Raw genomic sequence first — 27,510 nt, forward strand, 5'->3', positions numbered from 1 at the left:
AGAAATTTGATTAAAACCAGCCCGACCTCCCACCCCCTGGCCCAGACCCGGCCCCCGGCCCGCCCCACGCCGCCCGGGAGGCGGCAGAAGCGGCGGCAGCGGCGGCGGGAGCGCCGGCGGCCCCGGCGGCGGCGGGGGGAGGCGGTCGCCGGGCGCCGCCCGCCCCGCATCCCGCATCCCGCCGGCCCCGCATCCCGCCGCATCCCGCCGCCGGCCCCAAATGGATTATCTGCGGCTGGTGCTCTCCTGCCTCGTCCCCCTGCACGGCTGCCTGGCCGCCGGCAGCGCCCCAGGTACGGCCGCTGCCCCGCGGGCGGGGGGCCCGGGGTGGGGGGGAGTTGACAGGTGGCTGCACCCCGGAGGATGGGGAGAAGGGAGAGACTGGCGGGTGGGTTAGGTTTCAATGGGAATTGGGGGAGATGGAGGCTGGGCGAGAAATAGTTGGCGTGCTTGGCGTGCGAGGGGACGTCAGCCCGAGTTCCTTCTGCTACGTTGGACGCACCCGCTTAAAACTACAAAGCAGAGCTGGGTCGGGACGGAAAAGCAGCTGTCGGCTTTATCGAGCTCCGGCGGTGTTCGCCAAAGGCTCCCCCGGCTGGGTTGGCCACCGCGATCCCGGCGCCTGAGCGGGATGCTCCGTGCCCACGGCCCTTTCCCTCGGTGCTGTCTCCGCAGAGCTCCTCCTGTCCGGCAAACTCAGCGAGTATGGTGTGACCGTCCCGTTCAGCACCGACTGCCGGGGTCGCTTCCTGTCGCACGTGGTGTCCGGCGGCGCGGCGGCGGGGCTCGGCCAACCCGCCTGTGCCCCGGACCCGTCCCCGTCCCGCCGCCGCGTCCCCCGCAGCCCCCCGGATGAGTCCCCCCAGCGCCGCTTGCTCTACTTCAACGTCACGGTTTTTGGGAAGGAGCTGCACCTCCGGCTGAGGCCCAACCGCCGGCTGGTGCCACCGGGAGCCGTGGCAGAGTGGCAGGAGGATTTTGAGGTCCTTTTCCGGGAACCCCTCCAGCAGCGGTGCCTATTCACCGGTGACATCTCCGGGATGCCTGGAGCCGCCGTGGCCATCAGCAATTGCGACGGGCTGGTAAGCTGGAGGCTGGCGGGGTGGTTTGTGTGTGGTGCCCGTGTTTTGGTGTGGTTTCCTCTTAAGAGGTGAATCGTGGTGCTCTGAAATCTGATTTTTTTGGTGATGCTTTAGGTGTCTGTGCCATATGTTGCCCTTTAGCCCTTGACTGCAGCAGGTCCCTTCTCCCCACGTGGCACAGGGTGTTCTACCTACTCCATCAGCGTGGTCTGTGCACCAGTATTTATTTAAAAGGCTTGGAAAAATTGCCAGTCCTATGCCCGAACTGCTTCCTGCCTGGATGCTGTTACATCCATGGGCCGTGCCCAACCTCTGGGATGGGGACACATGCTCATGGTGGTGCTGCTCCATCCTTGCCCGCCCATGTTTTACCTTGGGACTGCTCCAGGAACTTTTCCTCTGCATTTCCCACCTCTTAAATGATGCTGTGTGAGCTTGAGCACCTCCTGAAATCCTGAAAAGCTGACTGTAAGCTGCAGTCTGGCTCCCACCAAGCATCTTTTTGCAGGAGGACATCGGGTTTTTCTTTCTAATCACTCGAGGGCTCAGAGGCTCTTGGCTTGCTGAGCACAGTTCAGCATCAGTAACTTGGTGCCACAGCGCTTTAATTCCTTTAAATGGCTCTGTTACCTCCTTATCCCCGGCATCTGCTCTGCCTGTGGGTTTCCTACCTTTGATACGCTTGGGGAAGTGCTTATTTTTTAATACCCTTGGCCTGTTGCCCTTCAGATTTTCTTTGAGCCATTTAAATCTTGTTTACGTGCCAGCATTTGCTGTTTTCTCCTGGTACCACTTAAAGCTGCTGCTGGGTTGGAAGAAATGTCTTATTTTGTGCCTTTAAAAAAATTTTTTTTTTAGATATTTCTTTTTTAGTTGCTTTATTCTGGGAGTTCCTCAAGTCAATTTTGGCCACCAGCACAAACAATTTGGCATTCCTTTCTTTTTATACAGTGCCTGATGTTACTGTACAAGCAGAAATGATAGAGCAGCAAAGCTAGAAATACCTATTTTGCCCACATATAGGAATTAAATTTTTTTAGCACATAATCCACACCTTTTGAAGCATCCTTTTGGGAATGGGCTGAGGCTGTGAACTTGCAGACATTTCTCTGGGACATGGATCGTGCTGGGGATGATGAATGTGGGCAGGCTTGGAAGCTTTAAAGGCATTTCCTATGGACCCAGCAAATAGTGCTGAGTTTGGAACAGAGACCTGGATTTGAATCGTGCAGGTTCTGTTGCAGATCTCATTCCCTTTGGCATCATGAGCAAAGGGATGCTGGAAGCAATCAGCTGGAAGCAATCCGTGTCCTGCTGTGGCACAGTTTTGGGGAATTTTCTTGCCCAGAGCCCACTCTATTGTTAGTGTCAATCCCAAGCGGGCTTTAATTTAACTTTCCAGGCTTTTCTAGGCTTTAGCCCCAAGTTTTCCCATCCCAGCCCCTTGCACACCTTGTCAGTTGTCATTCTTTTTGCCCATGTTCCAGCTGGGTTAGGATGTAGCTTGTACCACAGGATGCTTTTCCATGTGGATTTATGCAGCCATATCCTGCTACCCATGGTACCCCAAGCCCACCCTCTTAAGCCCATGTAAAGGAAGAAGTGGCTTTTCCCCCATGATAAGGATTTGTTGGGTTTTTTTCTGTTTCCTGCAATAACTTTATTGCTTGGTGGCCAACAAGCCAATATCCTGGCTTCAGCCAGGAATTTCACGTGGTCTGGTGAAGGACATGAGGCTGAGGGGACAAGCAGGTGCTCTGCCTCCTTCCACAGTAGAGTGGATTTTGTGATACATCCAACGTCACAGTTGGTTTCTCTTTTCCATGGGTTTTCTGGCTGTATGGCGCTCTGGCTTAAGTGAGCCTGACAGCTTCTATCTGCTCACGACCCACCCACTTTGGAGGAGTGGGGAGATCAAGAGGGTTCCCAAAAAGCAGTGAAAAGAGCTTGATTTAGGACATGGAGCAAGGAACGTAACCAAAACCTGGTTCTAGGTGTGGATGGAGGGGAGGATGATGTTAATGACCTATCGGAGAAGCAGCAGAGCATCTGGGAGGGATGTACTTGGTCAGGAATGTTGCTAATGGGCTGGAGGAAACTCTTCCATAAGCAAGGGCCCTGGAATTCCTGTGGACTTCTGCTGGAAGTTGTCCACGAGCTTTGGAAGGGGACTGTGGCTTTTGCATCCCGGTATAGTGCGCGTGGGAGGCACAGGGCCGCGCTTTGCCGCCGGTTCCTGGTCAGAGGAAGCGCTCCGGGATGCTGCGGATGAGGGCTGTGTACACAAAGAGATTAGGCTGTGTATAAACGGAGACTGAGATTATAAATAACGAGGAGGGGGTGGGGGCTGGAAGAAAAAAATCCCAACCCAGCTCTTGAAAAAGAGAATCCACACAAAGTCTTTCCGAAATCCATATTTAGCCATGTAAGTGAGCCGATCCCTTTCCCAGATGCCAGACTCATGGCACCTTCCACGGCTGTCATTCGCTGCGGGCATCCACGCGTGAGAATCCGGCCTTTCATTTTTTTGCAAGGGTGTCTCGTACCAGGGAGGGAAGATGCTGTCGCCCATAGCATAATTTTAAAGCTGATCTAAGCCACCAAATTCCTGACTGGTAAAGTAGCGTTAGGCAGAAATCTCCGCCGGCGGACACGTCTCGCTGCAGTGGAGGCATCCCAGATTTTTCCCCGCCGGCTTTAGCAGCATGTGGTCGACCTTGCTTCCTTCCTGCTTTGCTGGTTGCAGGGATGGGTGAAGGATTATCATCCACAGACACCATATTTGTGGGCCCGACTTTTCCCTGGGGTGATTTGCCGTAGCCCTGCAAACTGTAGAGCCAGCGTTTTCCATCCCCGTGGCCCTGGCTTGCTTCAGATGGGTGGCAGCAGATAAGCAGAGCACAAAAGCCCTCAGAAACAGTAATTAATAGGAAACAGAGGGAGAAACAGTCCTCCAAAATGATGCCCCACTGAAAAAAGTGTGACTTGGTCATCCAGGGTTTTCCTTGCAGTTCCTGAGCTGTAGGGTTAATTTTGGGGAGAAAAAGGGTGCGAGATGTGCATTTGGTCACATAGATCCCACTGGATTCAGCTGGTTTGGGTGTTACATGGGTATGAGGGCTTTTCTCCCAGGTGATAATCCCAAGTTTTGGCAGTGAGATGTAAAACAGGCCCTGTTTGGGCTGAAAACCCAATTAATTAATTAATTAATTAGCAATGAGCGTGTGTCCATGTCCTCACTCCACCAGGAGCTACATTTGAGGCCTGGCTCAGGTCACCTGGCAAAGCCTGGTCTGCAGCCACCCCAAAAACCTCTTGCCTGGGCACGAAGAGCAGGGAGAAGGAGGCGAGGAAAGCGAAGTGTTGTGTTTGGTGGGCTGCAGAGCCTGTGCTGCAGAGAGGCACCAAAATAGTGATGGAGCAGCTCTGGGCCATGCCCGATGCCCTCTGGATGGAAGGGGAGCACTGTTATCCATGGTGCCTGTGTTCACACTGCCTGGTTTTCTAGGACTTTTTGTCCTAATTAAGTGTGAATCTTGTAGGAAAAATACGCACTATGCACGCAGCTGTATTTCCCCCTCCTGTTAGCTTCCCTGGCCGAGGGCAGCAGCTTTATTAATTTTTCCACGCCTCAGCTCTGTTGAAGTGTCAGAATTTCCTGAATTCCTGTGGGAGTTGGAGCTTTTTACCCAGTGGTGGAGGAGGAGTTTCTTACCCGGGTCCTGGGTAAGAGGAGGCTGGAGTGAGGCTGGAGTTCATCTCTCCCTTAGCCTGGGGAGACACAGGAGAGCTGGAGAAGAGATTTCACCCTCTGTGAGCTGTCAGGAGTGAGTTTTCCCTCTTCCCAGTGCCGCTGTCTTTAAAGGGCCATTTTCTAGTTTGAGATTACCTTCATTGAGAGCTGCAGACAGCATCTCATGTTGGAAAGAGCAGCGATGATAGTCCCACCAATCGATTTAATTCGATTTGGTATTATTCAACCAAATTAAAATCAACGGTGGGAAGCACATGACTAATCGATCACTGAGGATGGGATTGGAGTCTTGGAAAAAGCCCAAGAAAAGCTCAGTGGGACTTTTTGGGTGCCATCTGACCTTTTCCTTCTGCCTCTCTGCTGTTACAACCCTCCCAAAATACTGAAACACAACCCGAGCCGCTCCCCTTTAAGAGCGAGCAGGTCAGTGTGTGCCTCTTGCAATAGTGTTTTCTGGGTTGTTTTGGTTTTTTAATTTATTTTTGTGAACATCAGGGTTCACAGGTGCTGCAGCTTCTGTTCCATTTCTTGGGCTGCTCTGATCAGACGGGCACACAAATCCATGCGTTATCGCCTTTGCTGTCGGTCAACCCCAGAGTCAGCGGCGCGTTGCATCCCACCTTTGGGAGAAAGTCTGGGCTGCTTTATTCCTTGAGCCAGATATAATTAGTCACGAGCTGTAGAGCAGCTCAAACCCAGTTGGGCTGCAGCTTGGGACCAGGCTCTTTCACATTTTAATCCAGCCTTGCCCCAGCGCGGCGGCACGGCTTTCCTCCGGCCGCCTGACTCAGCAAGTCCTGGCTTTCACCCTAAACCCATAAACCGGCTTTGGGGTGCCTGGTCCCGGCTGAAACGCCCCGTGGCAGGGCTGGGAGGGGGTAGTGGTGTCCCAGCAGAGCTCCTCCTGGGGCAGGGGCTGCTTCTGCTCCTTCTCTTATTGTATAAGAAAGAGCGATGGCTTGGAACTGGAAATTAGGAGAACTTCTTCATGGAAAGGGTTGTCAAGCCCTGGCGCAGGCTTGTGTTCCCCGTCCCTGGAGGGATTGAAAAGATGTATAAATGTGGCACTTGGGGACGTGATTTAGTGGTGGCCTTGGCAGTGCTGGGTTAATGGTTGGACTTGATGATCCTGGAGGGCTTTTCCAACCTAAAGGCTTCCATGATTCTGTGCCCTGCCCCATCGTCATGGCCTTGCCCAGCCATTACTGAACCTGACTTGTGGTTTGACTCCTTGGCTTGTTCTCTGACTCATCACCACCACCCTGCCTGATGCCCCAGACTCCTGGTTAAACCTGGCTGTGCTCTCCATCTCCTTGGCTGAGGGTGGGGTGACAATTCCTGGCTGCCCTGGTTTGACCTGGATGTCTCCTGTGGGAAGGACCTGGGATACATGTGTCAGGCAAGGACTTGGAATCCTCAGGAAGGAGGTAAAACAAAACCAGCCAAAACCCTGCTTTGCAGCAGAGTTGAGCAGTTAATAAAACCCAAGTGGAGCAGGAAATTTGATGGAATCCAACAGAGCCAGGTCGGCCATTGCCTGATGAATCCAATGGGACGTGAATGTGAAGGGGACCCAAAGAGCCAGGCAGGTCTGGAAGAGCCCCAGCCTCTGTCCAAAATACATCTCTGTATATATTTTACTTTTATTTGACTTGATTTGATGAAAACCATTCCAACACCCCAACACCCTTATGAGGGCTTCGGTAGGTACATGCTGCCGAAGGCTTTGCTCCAGGAACAGATCCATGTGTTCTGCCGGCGCTTTCCAGGCAGCTCTTCAACAGTGGGCAGCGCCGGAGGAAGGAACGCACGCGTGCGCCATGGAGGGAGCTGGGAAAAATGCCGAGCTGGGGGGGCTGCCCATGGGATGGAAGCCAAATCCTGGTGATCCTTTTCCTTGCCCGAGGTCTGAGCCGGCCGGCACTGCAGGGTGTGAGCGCTCAGGCTGATGTAAGGGGGATTTGATGGGAGCTTGGTGTTAATTAGGAGCAGGTCGGTAGCCAGGACAACATTTCCAGCGATCTTTGCCCTGTCATTCATCTTCCCTGTGTTTGGGAGGTGGAGCTGTAATGCTTTCCAGCTTCTGCTCTGACAGGATTCCCCTGTGTTAATTCCCAAGCGCTTCATGGGGCAGAGGGAATGGTTTCTCTTTCCTTCTTGTTGCAGCTCGTAGTGTCAGTGAAACAGCAGATATCCTAACTGGCACCGTAGGAATGGAATGGGGTGGGTTCAGGGAGACGTAGGAGTGTCTTGGGAGCCCCTTCAGCCTCATATCCCTGAGTTCAGGGTCCGGCACAACTCATGGATGAAACAGAACGGAGTTTTGTAGCCATATAAAGACACAACTTGAATTGCAGCCAGGTGGTTTTTTTGTTGGTTGGCTTTTCCTTCCTTTTTTTTTTTTTTTCTTCCCATCTACAGGAGAAATTAAGGGTTGTCATGGACGAACATGGTAACAGAACCATGCCGGTGTCATGGAGTAGGATCAAGATGATTTGGGATGCCTTTCCCCTTTGTGTGTGCTCTGCATCAGTCTCTAACTATTGAGTGTGTATGTTCCCCTGCGCTCATATAAAACCACACCTTTTCCCCGCCCTTTTCCTTATTTCTTTGTGGAGTCCAGGCTGGCCTGATTCGGACAGACAGCAACGAGTTTTTCATCGAGCCCCTGGAGAGGGGCCAGCAGGACACGGAGGAGCACGGGAGGGCCCATGTGGTCTATCGGCGCTCGGCCATCCGGCAGGATGGTGCCGAGCCGCGCCACGACCTCCATCCCGAAGGTAGGTGCTGCTGGAATCCAGTCTTTCCCGGCAATTGGTAATGAATATTTCACATAGGGAGAGGATTTCTCCTTCCATGAGCCCTCGTACATCTCACCTTGTGGCTGAAGTTGAGAAGAAGGAAAGGAGATGCTGGGCTGGAGGTGCTGCAGACTTGTTTTGATCACCTCTGTGTTGTGAAAGGAGAGTGGTGAGGCACTGGAAGTTGTTACCCAGAGAAGTTGTGGCTGCTCCGTCCCTGGAAGTGTCCAAGGCCAGGTTGGATGGGGCTTGGAGCAACCTGGGATAGTAGAAGGTGTTCCTGCCCATGGCAGGGGGTGGAACAGGATGAGCTTTAAGGTCCCCTCCAGCCCATACCACTCTGTGATTCTGTGATGATTCTATGAAACGTGGCATGGATTTGACTTTTTAACAGATCATAGAATCGTTTAGGTTGGGAAAAAACCTTTAAGGTTCTTGAGTCCAATCATTAATGTGTCTTTTAGTGCTGGTCTTCACAATTCAGAGCCATTTCCCCACCACAGAGCGAGCTGGACCAGCAACCAGCCGGAGCTCAATATCCTATTAGAGTTAAATCTCTTACCTATTTTCCCTCCTGAATTTCTGCTTTTGTGGAGTGTCACTGTGGTGTCAGGTCACCTCAAAGGCTCTTTCTTTTCCTGCCCAGTGCCCGGTGTGCAGCTGGGTGAGCTCCCAAATTCCCTGGAGCAGATGACGGAGCGGTTGGGGGACGCGGAGCGCAAGCGGCGCCACGCCAGGAAGGATGACTACAACATCGAGGTCCTGCTGGCCGTGGATGACTCGGTCGTGCGCTTCCACGGGAAGGAGCACGTCCAGAACTACGTCCTCACCCTCATGAACATAGTAAGGCTCGGCTGTGAGGGATGTGGGTCCCACCCTTCCCTGGGTTTAGTGCTCTTCTGATGCTGCAAATCTGTTATCCTGGGAAAAGAAATGGGTTTGGGAGGGGGAAGGAAGGGCTGTGCCTTCACACAGCTGGCTCTGGCATTTAACAGCTGTGGGAATTGGAGGGATGGAAAGCAGAGCCCTTTGATGTTCATCCCCATCACCTTCCCCTTGCCAATGACAGGGTCTGGTGTGTTGGCCCTGTCACTGTCTGTCACCTGAGTCCAGAAGTTTCTCCTGGCTGAGACCATTTCCTCCTTGTCGCTGAAGTCTCATCAAATGCTAGAAAAGAGAATGGTTGTTGCTTACTTAGTTAGAAAGGAGGATATTTGTAATTTGTTTTGCAATGATGATGTTCATGATTTATTCTGAATACTATTTGTTGGTAGAGGAAATATTTTTATAGCTTTTCAGAAGCTTTTTGGAAACCTGTGCACCTGGATAACCATTCAGGACATGTTTGAAAAGGAGTTTAGAGCAGCTTTACAGTTCCTCCACATCTCCTCACTCAGAGACATGGGGCAGCCTGTGCTGGTTCCCTATACCCCTTTTCATTCCTTTTTAAGATAAAAACATCCGTATTCCCCAAGTCCTGAGAGACATGGAAGGATCAATATTTATTCATCCAGTCATCTTGAGGGAGGTTTGCTCCTCCAGCACCTGAATCTCTGCAAAGATGGTCCGCGCTCAAGCGTCTCTTTGTCTCTCCCAGTTTTGTCTTGTTTTCCATGCTTTATCCTCCCCTCTATTTATTTATTTTCCTTTAAGTGCTCCCTTACACAGTGATGGAAAATGTTCGAAAGGCTCAAGCAGCTCTGGAATAACTAAGTTATAAAGATGCTTTTGGGTGGTTGGTTGTTGGTTTGGCAATTGTTTCTGCCATATGGCCGGCTACGAAGTGGGGGAAGGATTTGTGGGATTAGAGGATGATGGGGTGAAGGACGAGTAAAGTGGCTGGTCCCAAACAGGGAAAATGTTGAAGAAGCAAACGCCTTCATCACGATGTTTTATTCTCTGGAACGTTATCCGATGCTTGTGGTTGGATGCTCCCGGCATCACTTAAATTCACTCTCTGAAAGTTTCTCCTCTCGGCTTATGAAATCCTCCTGCCAGGGGGAAGCCACAGGGTTCCCTGCTCTGCCCTCGGGCTCTTCCCACGTTACGGGGGTCGGAGATGATGTCATTTTTCCTTTCCGATCCCGGGGAGGGGGGTTGGGGTGGGATGGACATTTTGAGCGCCCGGGGATTGTCAGCTCTAATCAAAAGGTCGGTTTTCAGGCGCATTTCATGGTTCCTACCCCGCGGGCAGGACTTTTCAGGGAGTGAATGCGCGGGATGCTGCGCTGGGAGAAGGGAGGACCCGCCGCCTATTCAATTAAAGGCGGCACTGGAGACTTTAATTGGGGGGGGGGGCACGGAGAAAACCCCAGGATAATGCAGGCAACAAATACTTCCCCGCAAGTATTATTTCCTTCTGTATATTCTCCCCCCCACCCCCTTCCCCTTCTTTCTTTCTGGTTTTTAGTGCATTTTCTTGCCAGCTTTGTCGTGACCTCCGTCCGCCTCCTCTTCCCTTGGCGCCGCCTCATTTCCTTACCGGCTCAGATTGCCTTAAAACACCCGATTCAGCAGAAAAAGGAGAGTCCTGCTTTCTGGCCTGGGTGGCAGAGGGAGGGAGAGAGGAGGATGCCGGGGGGCTGGCGGGGAGGAGCCTGCTGGGACCACACAGCTGAACATTAATCCCATTAGCTGGAGGCAAAGGGAAGAAGGAGAAGAGGCTTGGCCAGCCCTCTAACGAGGAAAGGACTTATCGAGCTGGGCTGGAGTATGTCAGGGACACAACTGAGGAAGTTTTCCTGACTAGGAGCTCTCCTATCAAGATATATCCCAAGGAAAGGGGGCAGAGAGCTTGGAAGTTGATGATAAACTTTCCTGGCTTTTTCTGAGGCCTTCACTGAGTGCCGAGGGGGCAGTGGGACACGTATCCCTTCCCAGCGCTGCTGTAGGTAGGGTCCCAGGGCTCTTCCCAAGACACAAAACCCTTTATTAGGAGCTCTGTGTCAGCTGAAGCTTGGTGATAAATGATTTGTCATGGAGATTTTCTTTTTTTTTAAAGAAGCAAACCCCACAACCCTTATTTCATTGCCAGAAATGTGGATGCTTTTCAGTGAAGGGCGCTGTGTCCATCCCGGGAAGCTGACATGAGGATGACTGCTCCTTTTGTGCACCTACGAGCTTCCCTGCAGGCAGGAGCTTCCCTGCTAGCTCCCAGCCTGCATTCCTAGCCTGCCCTTCCCTTCTTGGCTGGGGTGCTGCACAGGAATTTGGGGTCAGGCTGGAGTGAGTGGGAAAGGCACAACTCCCCCTTTGCCATCAGCCGCTGAGCGTATCTCTGCTCTGAGCTGAGCGTGGCTGTGTCCGCCTGACCAAAACCAGTCTGTTGGGCTCTTGGGTTGAGTGTTTGGTGATGTGGTGCCTGTGGAAAACCATTCCCCTCTCTTGCTTGCTGTCTGTGGCAGGGATTGTGATGTATGGAAGGAAAATTAGGATCCCCCAGTCATGGTGACTGCTGAGAGCAAGGGCTGGGAACCAGGAGGGGATCCAGCACCCTGGAAAAGGAAGAGGAGAGGAAATATTTAGTGCTTTGCTCTGCTTTTCAGCCTCTTGCATTCAGGGAGTTGGGCTTCTTGGTCTTCTCCTCCAGGCTTCCCACTGCTCATCCCCGATCCTTTCAAGTCTGGGGATGGCTCCACTTGCAGGGGAGAAGCCAAGCTATGGCTGTGTTAAACCTCGCCCTGGTCTTAACTGGTTTCCTGGGATTTTGTCAGATATTGCCTATGATTTAGTTAAGGATGCAAAGGTACTTGGTGTTTTCCCATTGTTTTGGGTTACTAGGGAAACCCCATGAGTCAGAGCCCTCTCCAGGCTGGGACTTGCCTGGCTCCAGCTGAAATTATTGTTCCCAAGGGCAGAGCAACAGAGTGCTACTGAGACCCCACAGAAGAGAAGGTTTGGGAACAAAAATTAAACTTTCAGCTTTGATTTTAACCTGTGTATGCTTTTTTTTTTTTTTAGGTGAGGGGTTTATGAGCCACTTCCTTGCTAACTGGTAACAACAAAAATACCTCTGATGTCTCTCATGTGTCCATGCACTTTTCTCTACCCTCTGTATAGGCTTACGTGTTCGTTGCTGGTTTTTTGGGACAACATGCCTTGTTTTGTAGAGAGCTCTGACAAAATCTAGTCTTGCCCTCCTGACAAATCTCCCCTTCCTCTGTTCCACCCCACAGATAACGTGGGTCACAGAGGTGACAGTATGCATCCCTACAGGGGATGCAAGCCCAAAAATGTGGTAAGGGGGACTTTTCCCTCCCTTCCTAACCCCCCAGCCCCAGCAAAGAGGCTCAGGGTGAATCCACCAGCAGGAAAACCAAGCGAGGGAATAAAAGAAAGGAGTTTAAAGATGACTTGGCTGTTCCGAGTAAGCGATCCCGGCGTTTTGAAATGTCAGCTATTCTGCTGGTTTGGCAAATTCTTCTCGTGTCTCTCCCTTTGTTTTCCTTCCCTGAAGAACAGCGAGGTCTAGACCTCGTTGCCAGTGCGGTTTTGCTGTCGGGATCTCACGTCTGGGGCTGCAGACTTGGGGCTGGCCAGAGGTTTGCAGGGATTTAGCGTGGCAGCCTTCCCTGCTCCCAGGTTTTAATGTTCCTTTCACTGTAAAGCATTGCCACCGTCTCCTCAGTGTTGCAGGGCTGCAGGGAGTCCTGTGGGGTGGTAGTTCCTGCTGGTTTGCCCTTAACTCACCACGAGCCTTAAAGGCTGGGCTGTTTATAGGTGGAAAAACTCCATTTTACATGAAAGAGGAGAGCGTTTCCTGCTGGGTGAGAGTGTGAAATAGGCTGAGCATGGATGAGAGGGATAAGAAGATCTTTATCCCATGGCTTCAGGGATGTGGGCCCCTTTACTGGAGCCTTTTGCTGAACAGGTATCTTTGGGGGAAGGGATTTCTCTGAAGACACTGATTTGCTTAATGGCCTCTGCAGAGGGCAGGGGGAGTTGTGCCAACCCTGCAAACTGCTCTCCAGGTGAATTTCCATTTCCAAGGTGATGCTCAGCCCCTCCAGCTCCATCCCCACTTCTTCCACAGGCACTGGAGCACTTGGGGGAAGCTGGCCCTGCTGATGTTCCCCCCCTGCCCCAAAACTTGGGGCCTGCAGGGCCGCAGCCCTTGCAGCCACCAGCACCGAGCCCTTTTGATATGATTTTTTTTCCCCCCCTCAATCAATTATTTATATCTGGCTGTGAAGGGAAGTCCGTAGCCTTGGGCAGTCTGGTTCCACATCTGCTTTCTGAATTAACCCTAATGGCCGCTGCTGAGCTGGTATCAGTTAGGTGCAGATCCCTGCCTAAACCCCGGACTAAACAGGGGCTGGGGTTTAGGTTAACTCTTGGTTTCAGAGGCTGGAGAGAGGGGGTACCTGATCCCTGCGAGCTGGAGGAGAGTGGGATTTAGCACTGCTTTATAAGGAAGATTTATGGAATTAAATCCCATCTTGGAATAATACAGTGGGATCTGCTGAGCATCCTGCCAAAACGTCCCATGCAGCTGGGAAGGGAGAGGTCTGTGCTGCTCCTCTTGATGCTCCCAGTCACAGCAAGGTCAGGTCGTGGCTGCTAGTAGAGGTCCCTAAGGCAGGAAAGTGGCTCATCCTGATGGATTGAGGGGTCCTCAGGAGCAGGCAGCAAGCAGCAGAGCACTGGTGGATGACCACAGAATCCTAAAATCATGGAATGGGTTGGAAGGGACATGAAAGCTCATCCCATTCCAGTGCCCTGCCATGGGCAGGGACACCTTTCCAACCTGGCCTTGGACACTTCCAGGGATAGGGCAGCCCCAGCTTCTCTGTGCCTGGGCCTCACCAGCCTCACTTGCCTCAGTTCCTTCCCAATATCCCATCTAACCCTACCCTCTGTCAGTTTGAAGCTCCAGCTCCTGGCAAGTGCTGGGGTGAAGGAAAATGCATGAAGATTTGGGAAAGTGAAGGCAATGGTTGTGTTTCCTGCCTTGTTCCCTAAACCATCCCCCAGGTCCAGCTCTGCATCTCTTCAAGCACAGTTTTAATTTCTCCTTCTCTCCCCACTTTCCCACCCTGTCATGTTACCAACATTATGACGTGGGGTTTCTCTGGGATGCCAAAGCCTGCTATATCCTAAAACCCAGGGCTGAGCCTGATGTCCCTGGGGAGTTGCATCTCCTTGCTGGGCTGGATCCTTCACACTTGAGTGGTTCTGTAGGTCTGAGTAATGTTTGCAGCTGCAACGCTGCATGACCTTCCACCCTTCTGTGCACATCCCCAAAAACATAGGGTTGGGATCAGAAAAAAATCCATCATATTCTCATTATTCTTACAAAAGGGGGAGGGTGAAGGAGCATCCCAACCACGGGAAGCAGGGATGAGCTGTGGGTGGGTTGACTAGCATTATCTTTCCACACTGATGAATAAAATACCCCACGGCTCTCACAGCTTCTGTATCCAAAGGGATGCATTAGGGGGGATGGACTGGCAGTTTATTGATTGATTTAAATTTTTTATAGTCGATTTTGCTGCATTCAACGCTTGGGATCTGCATTAGCTCTCTGCATGGCTCAGAGGCACCCCATGGGAGTATTGGTTGTCATGGGGAGAAGGTTAGCACTGGGTTTTTGGGCTTAAAACTGGCCTGAGTGGGTATTTCAAATGGAATCCCAGGCTGGAAACTGGGGGGCTTGTAAAACACACCGGGGAATGTCTGACTTGGATTTGGGCAGCAGTAGAAGGATAGTTGTCACCCAGCCCTTGATAAAAGATTAAAAAAACTCAAAGGAATGGAGGAAAAAGTAGAAAAGATCCATAAATCTGACTTTATAACCTTCATCTAGTCTGGAAAGCTATGACAGAGCTGAGGCAAATTATTCCCCCCCTCGGACAAAGCTGAAAATGTATGTTTTAATTAGAACATGAATTCTAGCCAATATTAAAAATGGTCTTAATTTGGTCTCCTCAACTTCTGCAGTGAACCCCCATTTGTGGAACTGTTAATTTGGAAGGCTTTTTGGGAAAAAGAAAGTCCCATTCTCAAAAACCAGGGTCTTTTTCTTCCCGAGGCTGTGTTTTCCCACATGCTTTGCAGAAGGTGCAGGATCTCACATGGCTTTGTGATTGCCCACTCCGTGCCTCTCTCCACGGCCGGCTGTCACCGTGCTCGGCACTCGGAGACCTTTCCCATCTGGATGTCCTTTTCTCATGGTAGCATTTAGGAGTAGAATTTGTTTATTCATCCTGGAAATGCAGAAGGAAAAGGTTATAGCCATTTATTTCCTCTGCAAGGTCATTTTTAGTAGCCGGCGGCGGTACGAGTCTCATTGACTCATGAGCCCTCCCTGTTCTCTTCATTGTGTTGGCTTCTCCCGGGATTCCTGAAGCCGTAGGTCAAGTTTGACTCACTGATGTGACCGAGGAAAGCCCTGGCTTTGGGGAGAGGCAAAGGATTCTATCAAAAAGCCATTTTTCCTTTGGATGCTGGAGTCTGAAGGATTTCCACCCCTCTGAGGGATTCATACTCCAAAGGGGCAATGGCTCATTGAGAAATGTGGTGGAGGAAACTCAATCCTTGATGGAAATGGGTGGTGTCATTGACCATCTGAGCCATTCCTGGGGAAATTTTGACTTATTCCAGATTGGCTTTTTGCCTTTGTGCTTTTTACACGTGGGAAAATGGGGAAAAAAACCCTCCCATACTGCAGGTGGGAGGAGGGGGATGAGATCTTTGTATCTGGTCTTGGAAAGCCGGGAAGGGTGCGGAATGCGGGAGCGTGGAGGACAGGAGGGACTTGAGAGCTGGGATGGCCTTAACTTCTTTCCTGTTGGATTTCCCTCCCTTCTTCAGGTGGATGAAATTTATCACGACGAGTCCCTGGGCGTTCACATCAACATTGTACTGGTCAGGATGATCATGGTGGGATATCGTCAGGTAAATCTAGCGCTCGGATGTGGCGAGCAGGAGATGCTCTAATATTTATTTAGCACTTAGGTAAGCCCTGGTTTGGGAAAACGTGGCAATTGTCAGAGCCCAAATGACAACTGTGCTGAGCAGGGGTGAATCTGAACTCTCGTTAGCCAGGTTTTTGGGAGCTGAGGGCCTGGATAGTCCCCTGGCCTATGAGGCTCTCAGGGAGGTGGTGGGTGGCTGTGATCTGCTGTTATCTGCTTGCTCTGGGATGTGGGAAAAGCCGCAGAGGCTTCCTCAGAGCTGTGTAAATGATGGGATAAAGGTGGCTTCCCCCACTGAGAGGAGCTGGATATCAGTGCGGAGAAGCCGCGGTCAGGATCTCCTTGACTTGGTTCCCTGGCTGTCCTGTAGCTCTCGTGTGGCTTGGGCATGGCCAGGAAAAGCATGGGAAGGTTTCCTGAGAAGTTTTCATGTGGTTTCTCAGGCTGCACTTACTTTTTAAGGCTTGTTTGAGCACAGCAGCCAGATTTTTCTTTAAAAAAATGTGATTTTCTGTACTTTTTTGGGGCAAGCCTCTGTCCCACAGGAAGTGTTCTAGCAAGGGTGTTAATGACTCAACACGGTGATGTCTCTGTGTGTGTGTGATCCACAAATAAGACCAGTTAGGTCTTGGAAAAAAAACTTCCTTATTATAGAGTATGCGTGGCTGGCAGAAACACAACACATCTTGGAGATCCAGGGATGGTTCTGAGGAGCATGGATGAGGACGGAGGCTGGCTCATTTTTGGAGGCTTCTATGGGACCAGGAACATCATCTCCATCTGAGAAAGCCAACAACCTGTCTGGCTTCCTCCCAGTGACATTTGTGCTCTGGGCTGGAGGATGATCTATGGGGGGGAAGGAATTTGGAGCTGTGGTGATACAGCGGGATGGGAACTGCCGGGCTCTGTTAGGGGTGATTTATCATCCCCAAAGCCGGCTCTGGAGGCAGCTGCTTTGTCCAGCTACGTCACTTCTCAGGTTCAGGGGACGATGTAGGAAATAACGAGCAGGTGTTTGAATCCGGGGCGGATCTCAGCTCACCGCTGTTTAGATCTAATGCTTCCCAAGCGAGTCCTCCTGCAGCTTCTTGTCTCCCGCTTGGGATAAAACCTCTTTGGCTTCCAGGGGAAGGGCGGCATCTCTTCCTTTTCCTCCCAGCAGTGAGTTTTCCATTCTTTCTGCAGTCAGTCAGCCTGATCGAGCGGGGGAATCCATCCCGGAGCTTGGAGCAGGTGTGCCGCTGGGCGCACTCGCAGCAGCGCTCCGACCCGGAGCATGCCGAGTACCACGACCACGCCGTCTTTCTCACCAGGCAAGATTTTGGGCCTGCAGGTATGCAAGGTACTGTATTTGTCTCGATCAGGTATGTGCAGTTTGCTGGGGGAAAAAGCCAGCAAGGGGAGAGGATTTCTTGCAAGCACAGTCTGTTTCTTGGCCAGTGAGGTCCAGAAAAAGGTTATAAAAATTGGTATTTTTTTCTTCACATGATGAAGAAGAAAGAGAAGGAGAATTAATCCAGAGCATCAACCTGGATGGATAAAATATCTTTATTTATTTATTTATTTATTCTCCTGTTCTTCAATTTTATTTACCAGTCCTGCCCTTGGCCCAAAATGCCTTAAAAATATAAAAATATCATTAAAAAAAGGTTAAATACCACAGGAAGCCCCATGGGGACAATCAATTTATTCTGTCCTCTGGAGGACCTTTAAAGCCTGTTTTTATATGGATTTATTTCTTGGACATGGGAGCATTCAATAAACCGTGGGCCAAAGGGGAAGTTTTACTGCAGGGATCTCTCACCCTCTTGGTGCAGAGGTTGTGCTGGCATGGTCTGAGAAGTTGGAGGCCTTGCTAATAAAATTTTCAGGCAAAGCTACTGGTGTTTCATGGCTCCATTAGGAAAACAGGTGCTGTGGTGTTATCACAAGAGGTGACTTCTTCCAGTTCTGAGCCTTCTGCTTCCAAATTGCTGTGTCCTCCTTTCCACACTGGTGGCCAGATCTGGATTTCCATCAGGAGGCTCCATTTGATGCCATGAACAGAGTGGTAATGTCACCCTGATCTGTAGCACAAGTCCTCCTGGTGTGCACAGGAGGAAGGAAAGGTGGAGAAGGAAACCTGTCCTAACTTGGATTACCTCCCTGAAAAGGATCTCCCTCAGTAGGAGATGAACCTCAGGAGATAAGCAGCTGGAAACCCTCCTGAACATGCTGTGGCCACTAAAGAGCAGACTTTGGGTTGTGCCAAGCTGGTGACCTGCCCTGGTCTCCTTGTCCAGAGTCACACGGGTGAAATACCAGGTTTTGTTTCGTTTTTCTAGACCCTTCCTGGCAAAGTGACTGTGTCCAAAGGCATTTGTGAGAGGACCTTTTTTGGCAGAAGGGGAAGACTCCCTGGGCTGCCCCTTGGTGGGAAGGAGTCGTGAGATCGATGGAGTAGCCCTGCTCTAGGGGTGCTCATTCCAGCTCCTTCCCGTTTTCCCTGTGGATCTGGCTCTCTGCTCATCACACACCTCTGGGATGGATGTTTCCTTTCTGCAGAGGTCCCCATGGCTGCAGTGTCCTTGCCTGGCTGCGCTGCATGGCACAAGGAGCTCCTCATCCACCGGGAGCTTCCCGCTGGTTGGGCTGCTGGAGTAGTAACACTCTGCTTCCTCTTGCCTCTTTTCCTCAAAGTTCTTGCGGATCCCCGACACCCCTGTTGAGCTCAGGGATGCGTGGAATGAAGGACCAGAGTGTGCCACCACATAAACCCCACCCTTTGAAAAGAAAAGCAGTGGACAGATGTGTCGTAAATTATTAATCGCTGCTGTAGAAGTCTTGTCAACGGCCAAAGAGTTTCCATGTCCCCCCACAGTGGGTGGCACAGGGGGTTTTCTGGCCTGGCCTGAAGGATGCTTGTGATCAGAATTAAATATTTTCCAGGTAGTTACTTCTCACCATCATTCTCCTGTGGAGAACCTTTTATACTCCTTCCAATTCTTACTGGAGCCTTCATTGCAAAAAACTGCCTTCGTGAGCAGCCACCTTCTCATATTCCTTTGTCCCATTTCCCACAGTTTCTTTGGTTGGGAATTTATCCAGTTTTCATCCTAGACAAAATACATTTGCTCTCCCCCTCTAGAGAAAGCTTCCCCCATCTTTACTCTTTCTTGTGGAATGTTTCATGGGGGAAACAAAAGTATTTTCAAATTATTTATCCAGGGCTTGATTTATTATTGTATGGTTAAACCCCATTATGGGTGTGACTTGGTGTGGATCAAGTATCCCACGAGGATGGGGGGCTCTGTGGACCCTGTGGTTTGTCCAGGGTGGGTGTAGGGATGTGCATCTCCCTCCGCTCATCAGCACCCCTCTCCTGCTGCTGCCCACTCTTGGCTCATTGAGCTCTCCTCTTCCAGCATCCCAATCCCCAGGGCATGGTTATCCAGCATGGTCCTGCCCTGCTTTTGCCTCTCTGACCTGTAAGTCCTTCCTTCACTAACTCCCTTGATGCCAAAAAGGGTCAGCCTTAAAAAAAACAACATACTTTAAAAAATTTGGGGAGTAAATTCTGGAGTGTGCCAACGAGTTAATCGAATTGGGCAGAAACAAGGCGAGAAAGAAAGGAAAAGTGACCAAAATGGAGGTGATGTGTTGCTGCCTGGGCGGGGGAAGATTTCCCCACCCACAGCTGCCCCACTGCACTGCACTTGATCGAGGGCTGGGGTCCTGGGGCCGAGGCGGGTGCATGTGCGTGTGCGCCCCGTGGGGAGCAGGGCTGGGGTTTTGGCAGGGCTCTCGGGAGAGCCTCGTGCCTTTCCTTCTCTCTCTTTTTCCTTCTTTATTTGTTTTAAACGGAGAAGAATGCGGGGGATGCCATTCCCAGGCTGGGAGGCGGTGGCCACCCACGCTGATAGGGTATCATGGATGTTGTTTCTGCCCTCCTGCCTGCCCAGGTGCGTTGGCACAAGGGCACAGAGGTGCCAGCAAGCTCCAGAGCAACCTCTGCTGGCTTTTGGCGCCAGGGTGGTCACACTGGTGAGCAAGTCCTCGGGCTGCCATCCAAGTGACCTGGGCAGCCCCTCCTCTTCAGCGCCTTCCCCTCTGTTTCCTCCCCTGTTGCAGTGAAGCCAGGTTATGTACTTGTGGGGTTTTTTTTTCTGAATTTTTCATTTTTTCCCCTCCTCTCTCAAAGGTTTTCTCTCTCCTCTTCTTCTCTGTCCTTCCCTTCTCTCTTTGCCCCAGGCTACGCTCCGGTGACCGGGATGTGCCACCCTCTCCGCAGCTGCACCCTCAACCACGAGGACGGCTTCTCCTCAGCCTTTGTCGTCGCCCACGAGACCGGACACGTGTAAGTGATGGGGGCAAAGCTGGCTGCGGTGGTGCCCCTCTCTCTGCAAAGGAGGCCTTCTGCTGCTGCAGGTGTAAATCTCTTGGGACTTTCCTGTCAGGTTGGGCATGGAGCACGACGGCCAGGGCAACCGCTGTGCCGATGAGACCAGCATGGGGAGCATCATGGCGCCGCTGGTCCAGGCCGCCTTCCACCGCTACCACTGGTCCCGCTGCAGCAAGCAGGAGCTCAACCGCTACATCCAGTATGCCCCTTCCAACTGGGAGGGGATGTTCTTCCTTCAGACTGTGGCTGGTGGCATTTTGTACCCAGAGATGCTCCCAGGGCTGGAGTGCCTCTGGAGATGGGCTGGAAGAGCTGGGGGTGTTTGGCCTGGAGAACAGAAGGCTCCAGGGAGACCTTGGAGCCTCTTCCAGTGCCTAAAGGGGCTCCAAGAGAGTGACTTTGGACAAGGGGGAATGGCTTCCCACTGACAGAAAGTAGGGTTAGATGGGGTCTTAGGAAAAATTTTTTCCCTGTGAGGGAGGTGAGGCCCTTGCACAGATTGCCCAGAGAAGCTGTGGCTGCCCCTGGATCCCTGGAAGTGTCCAAGGCCAGGTTGGATGGGGCTTGGGGCAAACTGGGATAGTGGAAGGTGTCCCTGCCCATGGCAGGGGGGTGGAACTCTATGGCCTTGAAGGACCGTTCCAACCCAAACCGTTCCGGAATTCCATGATAATTCAAATTTCTCAATAGCTGAATTTGGAGAGTGGCCTGGAGCTGAGGGATGGGGTGCTGGAGGGAAATCCTCTATGTCTGACTCTGCAGCTCCTACGACTGCCTCCTGGATGACCCCTTTGAGCACCAGTGGCCCTCATTACCTGAGCTGCCGGGAATTAATTATTCCATGGATGAGCAGTGCCGCTTTGACTTCGGTGTGGGCTACAAGACGTGCACGGCGGTGAGTACGGGCTGTATGGCCACGCCGTCCTTCCTCCCCGGGACCCCCAGCCAGCCTGGCTGCCACCAGCCTGCTGGCACTCGCCACTGCTGTCCCAGCCCAGCTCCTCTGTGCTCCTCAGTTCCGCACCTTCGACCCCTGCAAGCAGCTGTGGTGCAGCCACCCGGACAACCTCTACTTCTGCAAGACCAAGAAGGGGCCACCCTTGGATGGGACCGAGTGCTCTCCTGGCAAGGTAGGGGCTGGTCCTGCTTCCTGTGGGAGGGATGTGTCCAAGGACACGATGAAGAGCACCTTCCTCCCGTGCTTTACCATTTCTGTAGAGCTGTGGGTGCAGGAGGGCCCTCCACTGGTGCTGAGCCCTTTGGAAGAGGTGTGGAACTCATTCCTTCTCTTCCCTTCCAGTGGTGCTTCAAGGGCCACTGCATCTGGAAGATGTCGGACCAGCCTTACAGCCAGGATGGCAGCTGGAGCTCCTGGTCCAAGTTTGGCTCGTGCTCCAGGACCTGTGGGGGAGGCGTGCGATCCCGCAGCCGGAGCTGTGACAACCCACCGTACGTTTGGATTTTGCCTCCCTCCCTTTTCCCAACTGGAAGTGGCCGCGAGCCAGAGGCTCCTGGCTCTTCCTCTTGTTGGCAGGGATGGGGACATCTGCTCCTGCGGGAGCTGTGCTGTGCCTTCAGGCACTGAGCTGTGTTGGGGTTGAACACCATCCCCTCTCCAGCACTCTTACAACCCACTGGATTTATTTTCCAGCCCAGCATATGGAGGGCGCCAGTGCCCAGGATCCACCTACGAGTACCAGGTGTGCAATGCCGAGGAGTGCCCGGGGCCCTACCAGGATTTCCGTGCCCAGCAGTGCTCCAAGCGCAACTCCTACTACACCCACCAGAACAGCAAACATTCCTGGCTTCCCTACGAGCACCATGATGGTGAGTGACGACAGGTCCTAGCAAAGGGGCGGTAGCCTGGTTCCTCCAGAGGAGTCTGCCCTGGTGGCCATCACCCTGGGATGAAGACTGTGCCAGCTGCACAGATGCTGGGTGATGGGAAGCTCCTGAGCTGGAAACTGTTGTGCAATAAGCGAACTTCAAGCAGCCAGCTTTCTAAAGTCACAGAATCATAGAATGGTTTGGGTTGGAAGGGACCTTAATGATGATCTCATTCCAACCCCGCAGCCATGGCAGCAACACCTGCCACTAGACCAGGTTATTCACAGTTGGAAGAACACTTCCAGGCATGGGGCAGGCACAGCTTCCCTGGGCAACCTGTGCCAGTGCCTCACCATCCTCTGAGGAAAGAATTTTTTCCCAATACACCGTCTAACCCTGTTCTCTGTCAGTGGGAAGCCATTCCCTCTTGTCCTGTCACTCTCGGCCTTTCTTCTTGGCAAAGTCCCTCTCCAGCTCTCTTGGAGCCCCTTCAGGCATTGGAAGGGGCTCTAAGGTCTCTCTGGAGCCTTCTGTTCTCCAGGCTGAACACTCCCAGCTCTCCCAGCCTGGCTCCAGAGCAGAGCTGCCTACTTGCACTACAGCTTTGTGTAGCATGTCCTGTCCTTCCCTTAATTTCTTGAGTGTATACTGGGCAAAAGTGCAGGCTCTTGAGCAGCAAATGGACTTGGGAGATAAGCCACATGAATATCCTGGGCTTCGGAATTGTGGCTGTGCTCAGGGGTACACGCTGAGATGGGTTTCTGTCTTCACTCACCCTAATGTATTTCCACAACCCGTTTTGCTCCCCTGCCTCTCTTTTCTTCCCCTTTTCCTTTTCCTTTGCTGCAGATGCTCAGAAGTGTGAGCTGATCTGCCAGTCCGAGGGCACGGGAGATGTGGTGTTCATGAACCAGGTTGTTCATGACGGGACCCGCTGCAGCTACCGAGACCCCTACAGCGTCTGCGTCCGGGGCGAGTGCGTGGTGAGGAGCTGTTGTGGGACTGTCCCTGTCCTTCCTCTGGCCAGGAGAGAGCTCAGCCCCTTGGGGACAGGTGTTTTGCCCCTGGGGACCGAGCTCATATGCAGCAATGGGAGCAATGGGCTGGGCCGCAGGGCTGTAACCCCGGGCTGGGCTGCAGGAATGTAACCCCAGGCTTGTCCTCTCTCTCCTCCCCTGGGTGCCAGCACGTCGGCTGTGACAAGGAGGTTGGCTCCCTGAAGCAGGATGACAAGTGTGGGGTCTGCGGGGGGGACAATTCCCACTGCCGGACGGTGAAGGGCACGTTGGCCAAGACCCCCAAGCAGCCAGGTGAGAGGGCTGGGTGGGCTTGGAAGCGGATTCACGAGCTGGATGGGTTCACATGTCCATTTGGAGAAACCTGCTCTCATGGGAGCCCTGCAGCCAGGACTCCCATCACCTACCTCTTCTTCCATCCTTTGTCCCTCCCTTTCAGGTGCTTTGAAGATGTTTGAGATCCCAGCTGGAGCAAGGCACCTTCAGATAGAAGAGATGGAGCCAGCATCCCACAGCATCGGTGAGCACGCCCTAGTCCACTTCTCCCTTTCTCAACCCTTTTCCGATAATTCCCACCAAAAAGGGTCTTGTTTAGGTCATTCCAGTACTCCAAAGTGAGTGACCAGAGGGAATGATACTGAAAATATCTCCTTTCTCCTCCAGCTGTTAAGAATCAAGCCACGGGGAACTTCATCCTGAATGCCAAGGGCAAAGAAGCCAAAAACCAAGTGTTCATTGAGATGGGCTTGGAGTGGGAATACACTGTGGAACAAGGCAAGGAGAGCCTGAAAACCAGCGGTCCTCTGCACGAGGCCATCAGTGTCTTGGTAAGCCTGGCTGGCACATGTGGGGCTTGGGGATGACTGTCAAAGACAGGGGAGGTGGTCTGAGGTGTGATGTGGCAGGTGATGGAAGAGTGTGGGGCATGTCATTAAATCCAGGGAATGAGCCAGCCAAAAGCAAAGGGTGGCAAACTGGGTGAGGGAATGGCACAAGGACGTGTTGCTTGGGCACTTGCCTTTGAGTCCATCTGCATCTTGCTCTGCAGCAATTGCTTATGACTCCAGATTGCATTTTAGTTATGCTGGTATTTGGGGAGTTAGGGGTTGGCCTTCCTGGACATGCAGGGAATGGCAGGTCTGTGCTCCCATCCATCCCTGTGTTCATCCCCAGTTTTGGGTGTAGGCCACCGTGCCATGTGGTGCCTCTCCCACGGCATCATTCTTCCCCCTCTCTGACTGTTCCCTCTGTGCCTGCAGGTCATCCCTCAGGAGGAGGAGGCGAGGAGCAGCCTCATGTACCGGTACATCATCCACGAAGACCTGCTGCCCATGATTGGAAATAACAATGTCCTGCTTGAGGAGATGGATTCCTACGAGTGGGCCCTCAAGAGCTGGTCCCAGTGCTCCAAGGCGTGTGGAGGAGGTAACTTCTCTTCGTAACAGCCTACTGGGCATGCTTGGGGGGATACTTGGATATGGTAGAGGGTGTGTGAGCCCCTCTGTGAGGAGTGAGGCATCTCTGGTAAGGAGAAATTAGTGCAAAGCAGTTTAATTGAGCATTTTAGCCAGATTTCTTACGGAAACAGGCTTATGTGATTGTGTGTGCGTATCTTTGTCTGTCTATCCGTGGACCTGCTATGATTTTTTAATTTGTTGGCTGTTTTTAACTGGATTTGAGCCAAGAAATAGTGATTTTGAAGATGACCACTACTAAAGTGTGCACAGAAGTAGGTGTGGGGTTTGCTGATAAAAGCCTCATTTCCATATGGCTGTTGGGATCTGACCCTCAGATCATGGGGAACACCTTGTGCTCTGGGAATCAGAGTGGTTTGGGTTGGAAGGAACCCTTTATGGTCACCCTGTCCAAAACTCTGCCATGGGCTGGGACATTCTCCATGAGCTGTGTGCACCCCACAGCAGCCTGGGGGATGCCAGGAGGGTCCAGCAGCCACATGAACATCCTTGGCAAATGTTGGGTCTCACCTGAGTGGTGACATTCCAGAGTGCATATCCCAGTCGGGATGCAGGAGAGGGGACCTAGGGGAGAACCTGGAGGGACTCCCACACCTATCACCTCACTGCCCATGCTCTGCCCCCTCAGGCATCCAGTACACCAAGTACGGCTGCCGTCGGAAAAGCGACAACCGGATGGTGCATAGAAACTTCTGTGACAGCAGCAAGAAGCCGAAGCCAATCCGGAGGCGCTGTAACCTCCAGGAATGCTCCCAGCCCATGTAGGTCCTCTCCATGTGGCCTGAGGTTCTCCCATCCCTCTTGGGGGGGGGGGGGTGGAGGGAGGGGCTTGGGGTCGCATTGGGAGCATTTCTGATCGCTTGTCAGCGTGAGCATCACCTCAAATGCCTTCTCCATGTCCATCTTCCTGCCCTGGCAGGTGGGTGGCCGAGGAGTGGGGTGCCTGCAGCCGCTCCTGCGGGAAGCTGGGTGTGCAGGCGCGGGCGGTGCAGTGTGTGCAGCGCCTGCAGGACGGCACCAACCGCACCCTGCACACCAAATACTGCCCCGGGCAGCGCCCCGAGACGCGCCGGCCCTGTGGCCGCCTGCCCTGCCCTGCACAGTGGAGGACAGGAGCCTGGTCCGAGGTGAGGAAGCCCCCGGAAGGAGGGGTATGGGAGGTGGGTGTGAAGGTCAGGTGCTTATAGGGGTCATGGAGTAGAATCCTAGAATGGTTTGGTTAAAATGGAGCTTTAAAGGTCATCTAGTCCAACCCCCTGCCATGGACAGGAACACTTTCCATTAGACCAGGTTTCTCAGAGTCCCATCCAGCCTGGCCTTGGTGGAGATAAGGATACAAGTGGCACTGATATTTTCACAGAATCCTGGAATGGTTTGGGTTGGAAGGGACCTTAAAAGCCCATCTCATTCCAACCCCTTGCTTTGGTCAGGTCACCTTCCACTAGACCAGGTTGCTCCAAGCCTGGCTTTGAACTCTTTCAGGGATAAGGGTACAAGAGCCACTGATGTTTTCACTGGCTCGCTGAAAATGAGAGAGGGGAGGGAATCCCTGTGCAGAGATCATGGGGGTTTGGGAGACAGGGAGAGAAACCCCATATGGGAAAGCAATATCCACCTGAGGAATTGTCATCAGCACATCCTGGGGTGCTGTTGGGGTGTGGGGGCTGTCCCCATGCCGTCACTGACTGCCTGTCCGTCTGTCTGGGTGCAGTGCTCGGCGACCTGTGGGGAAGGCGTCCAGCAGCGGCAGGTGGTGTGCAAGGGCAGCGACAGCGGCGCGCGCTGCGAGGGTGACAAGCCGGAGGCCATCCAGGGCTGCCATGTGGCCCTCTGCCCGGGTGAGAGGAGGGAGGAGGAGGAGGTGGCACTGGGATGGGGCACGTGCTGGTGGGGATCAACCCCCATGAATGCCTCCAACCCATTGTGGCTCTAGGGGATGCCAGCAGGCAAGGTTGGGTTGAACGCCCCTGATGCTGCTGGCAGTAAAAAAACCTCAAAAGCCAGACAAAATATCTCCCTTCTCTGCTCTCTGCCCTGGCATTGTCTGGTTTTGGGGTTTCTGGCAGTTTGAAGATGCAACGCACTGATGGAGATGGGCACCCTCAAATTTCTCTTGGGTGGGGTTTGAGTGGTTTAAGTGCTGAGCCAACCAGGTGCTCCTTAAGGGATTTAACTTTTAAGGATAGTCCTTAAAACAAAACAAACATCCTCCCGAGGTATTTTGAGCGCCCCCAGCCTCCCGTGGCTGCGGGGCATCGAGGTGCTCTCTCCACAGGGAAGCTCTCTGGCATCACTGCCAGTGCTGATGCTGGTGACCACGGCACGACCAAAGGGCAGCGGGTGCCCCAGGATGGACCCAAAAACCCCGTGAGCAAGATCTCCTCCAGTAAGTGTCTGTGCTTGTGTAAGGGCGGTGCTTCCCAGGATAACCCTCCCGAGAACTTCTGCACCTCCCTGTGGGAAGCGCAGAGGTGGGAGCACATCCAGCAGTGCTCCTGGGGAGTTTTACCCTCCGCTGCTGCGTCCCTGATGCCTCTGCTCCAAAGCCCGTTGCTCCATTGCCATCTTGTGGTGTATGAGGTCCTGCAGTTTCCGTGTTGCACTCCTTTTGCCTCCCGGCTTTTATGCCCTTTCCTTTTTACCTTGGAATTTTTTTAAGTAGGGAGATGGCTCTTGGCTTTTCCCCCTTGGAGTCCTTCACAGCTGGGGCAAGGTGCATCCTGGTTTGGAGCATCCCTTGCTCTCTGTTTTTTCTCCAGGCATAGAATCCTTCAGTACTTTGGCTTCATTTTCCAGGTCCCTCTTGCCCACTTCCTATGTGGGTAGGCAGCACCCTGAAAGGGTATCTTGTTCCCTTCGGGAATCCCACTGAAGTGGTGCAGGGCTGAGAGCCTAATGCCACCTCATTTTGTGCTGCTCCGTCCCTCTCCAGGGGAGCCTTGCCTCGGGGACAAATCCATCTTCTGCCAGATGGAGGTCCTGGCTCGCTACTGCTCCATCCCTGGATACAACAAGCTCTGCTGCGAATCCTGTGGGAAGAAAGCCTCCTCCACCACTGGCTCACCCCCTGTCACTGGCATTCCCCCGGGAACCACCACTCCCAGCCCTGCTCCGGCGCTCTCCCCCTACCCCACCACCCCGGCTCGGGGGGAACCTGGTGGGAACCCCACTCCGGCACCTGAGCTATCCAGCAGTGCTGCTTTGCCAGGGGAGCTGCCAGCCCCGAGAGAGCTGGGAAGGGGCCAGGAGGCCAGGTAA

The 27,510-nt window shown here is 52.8% G+C and overlaps 1 protein-coding gene across 1 annotated transcript; it reads left to right on the top strand.

The window, feature by feature from the left end:
* Positions 1-220: 220 nt before the first annotated feature.
* Positions 221-27,510, top strand: ADAMTS14 (ADAM metallopeptidase with thrombospondin type 1 motif 14; the record flags this gene model as incomplete). Its single annotated transcript, XM_082285889.1, has 22 exons — positions 221-293; positions 676-1,082; positions 7,460-7,616; positions 8,284-8,480; positions 15,450-15,533; positions 16,739-16,895; positions 19,784-19,889; positions 19,990-20,133; positions 20,697-20,829; positions 20,951-21,064; positions 21,235-21,383; positions 21,586-21,761; positions 22,611-22,744; positions 22,948-23,071; positions 23,217-23,297; positions 23,441-23,604; positions 24,037-24,202; positions 24,881-25,013; positions 25,172-25,379; positions 25,964-26,090; positions 26,528-26,638; positions 27,185-27,510. 22 exons carry the CDS (start codon positions 221-223, stop codon positions 27,508-27,510), a joined length of 3,471 nt encoding a protein of 1,156 aa, XP_082142015.1.

Source organism: Coloeus monedula, assembly GCF_965178545.1.
Source record: "Coloeus monedula genome assembly, chromosome: 8".
Taxonomy (NCBI): domain Eukaryota; kingdom Metazoa; phylum Chordata; class Aves; order Passeriformes; family Corvidae; genus Coloeus; species Coloeus monedula.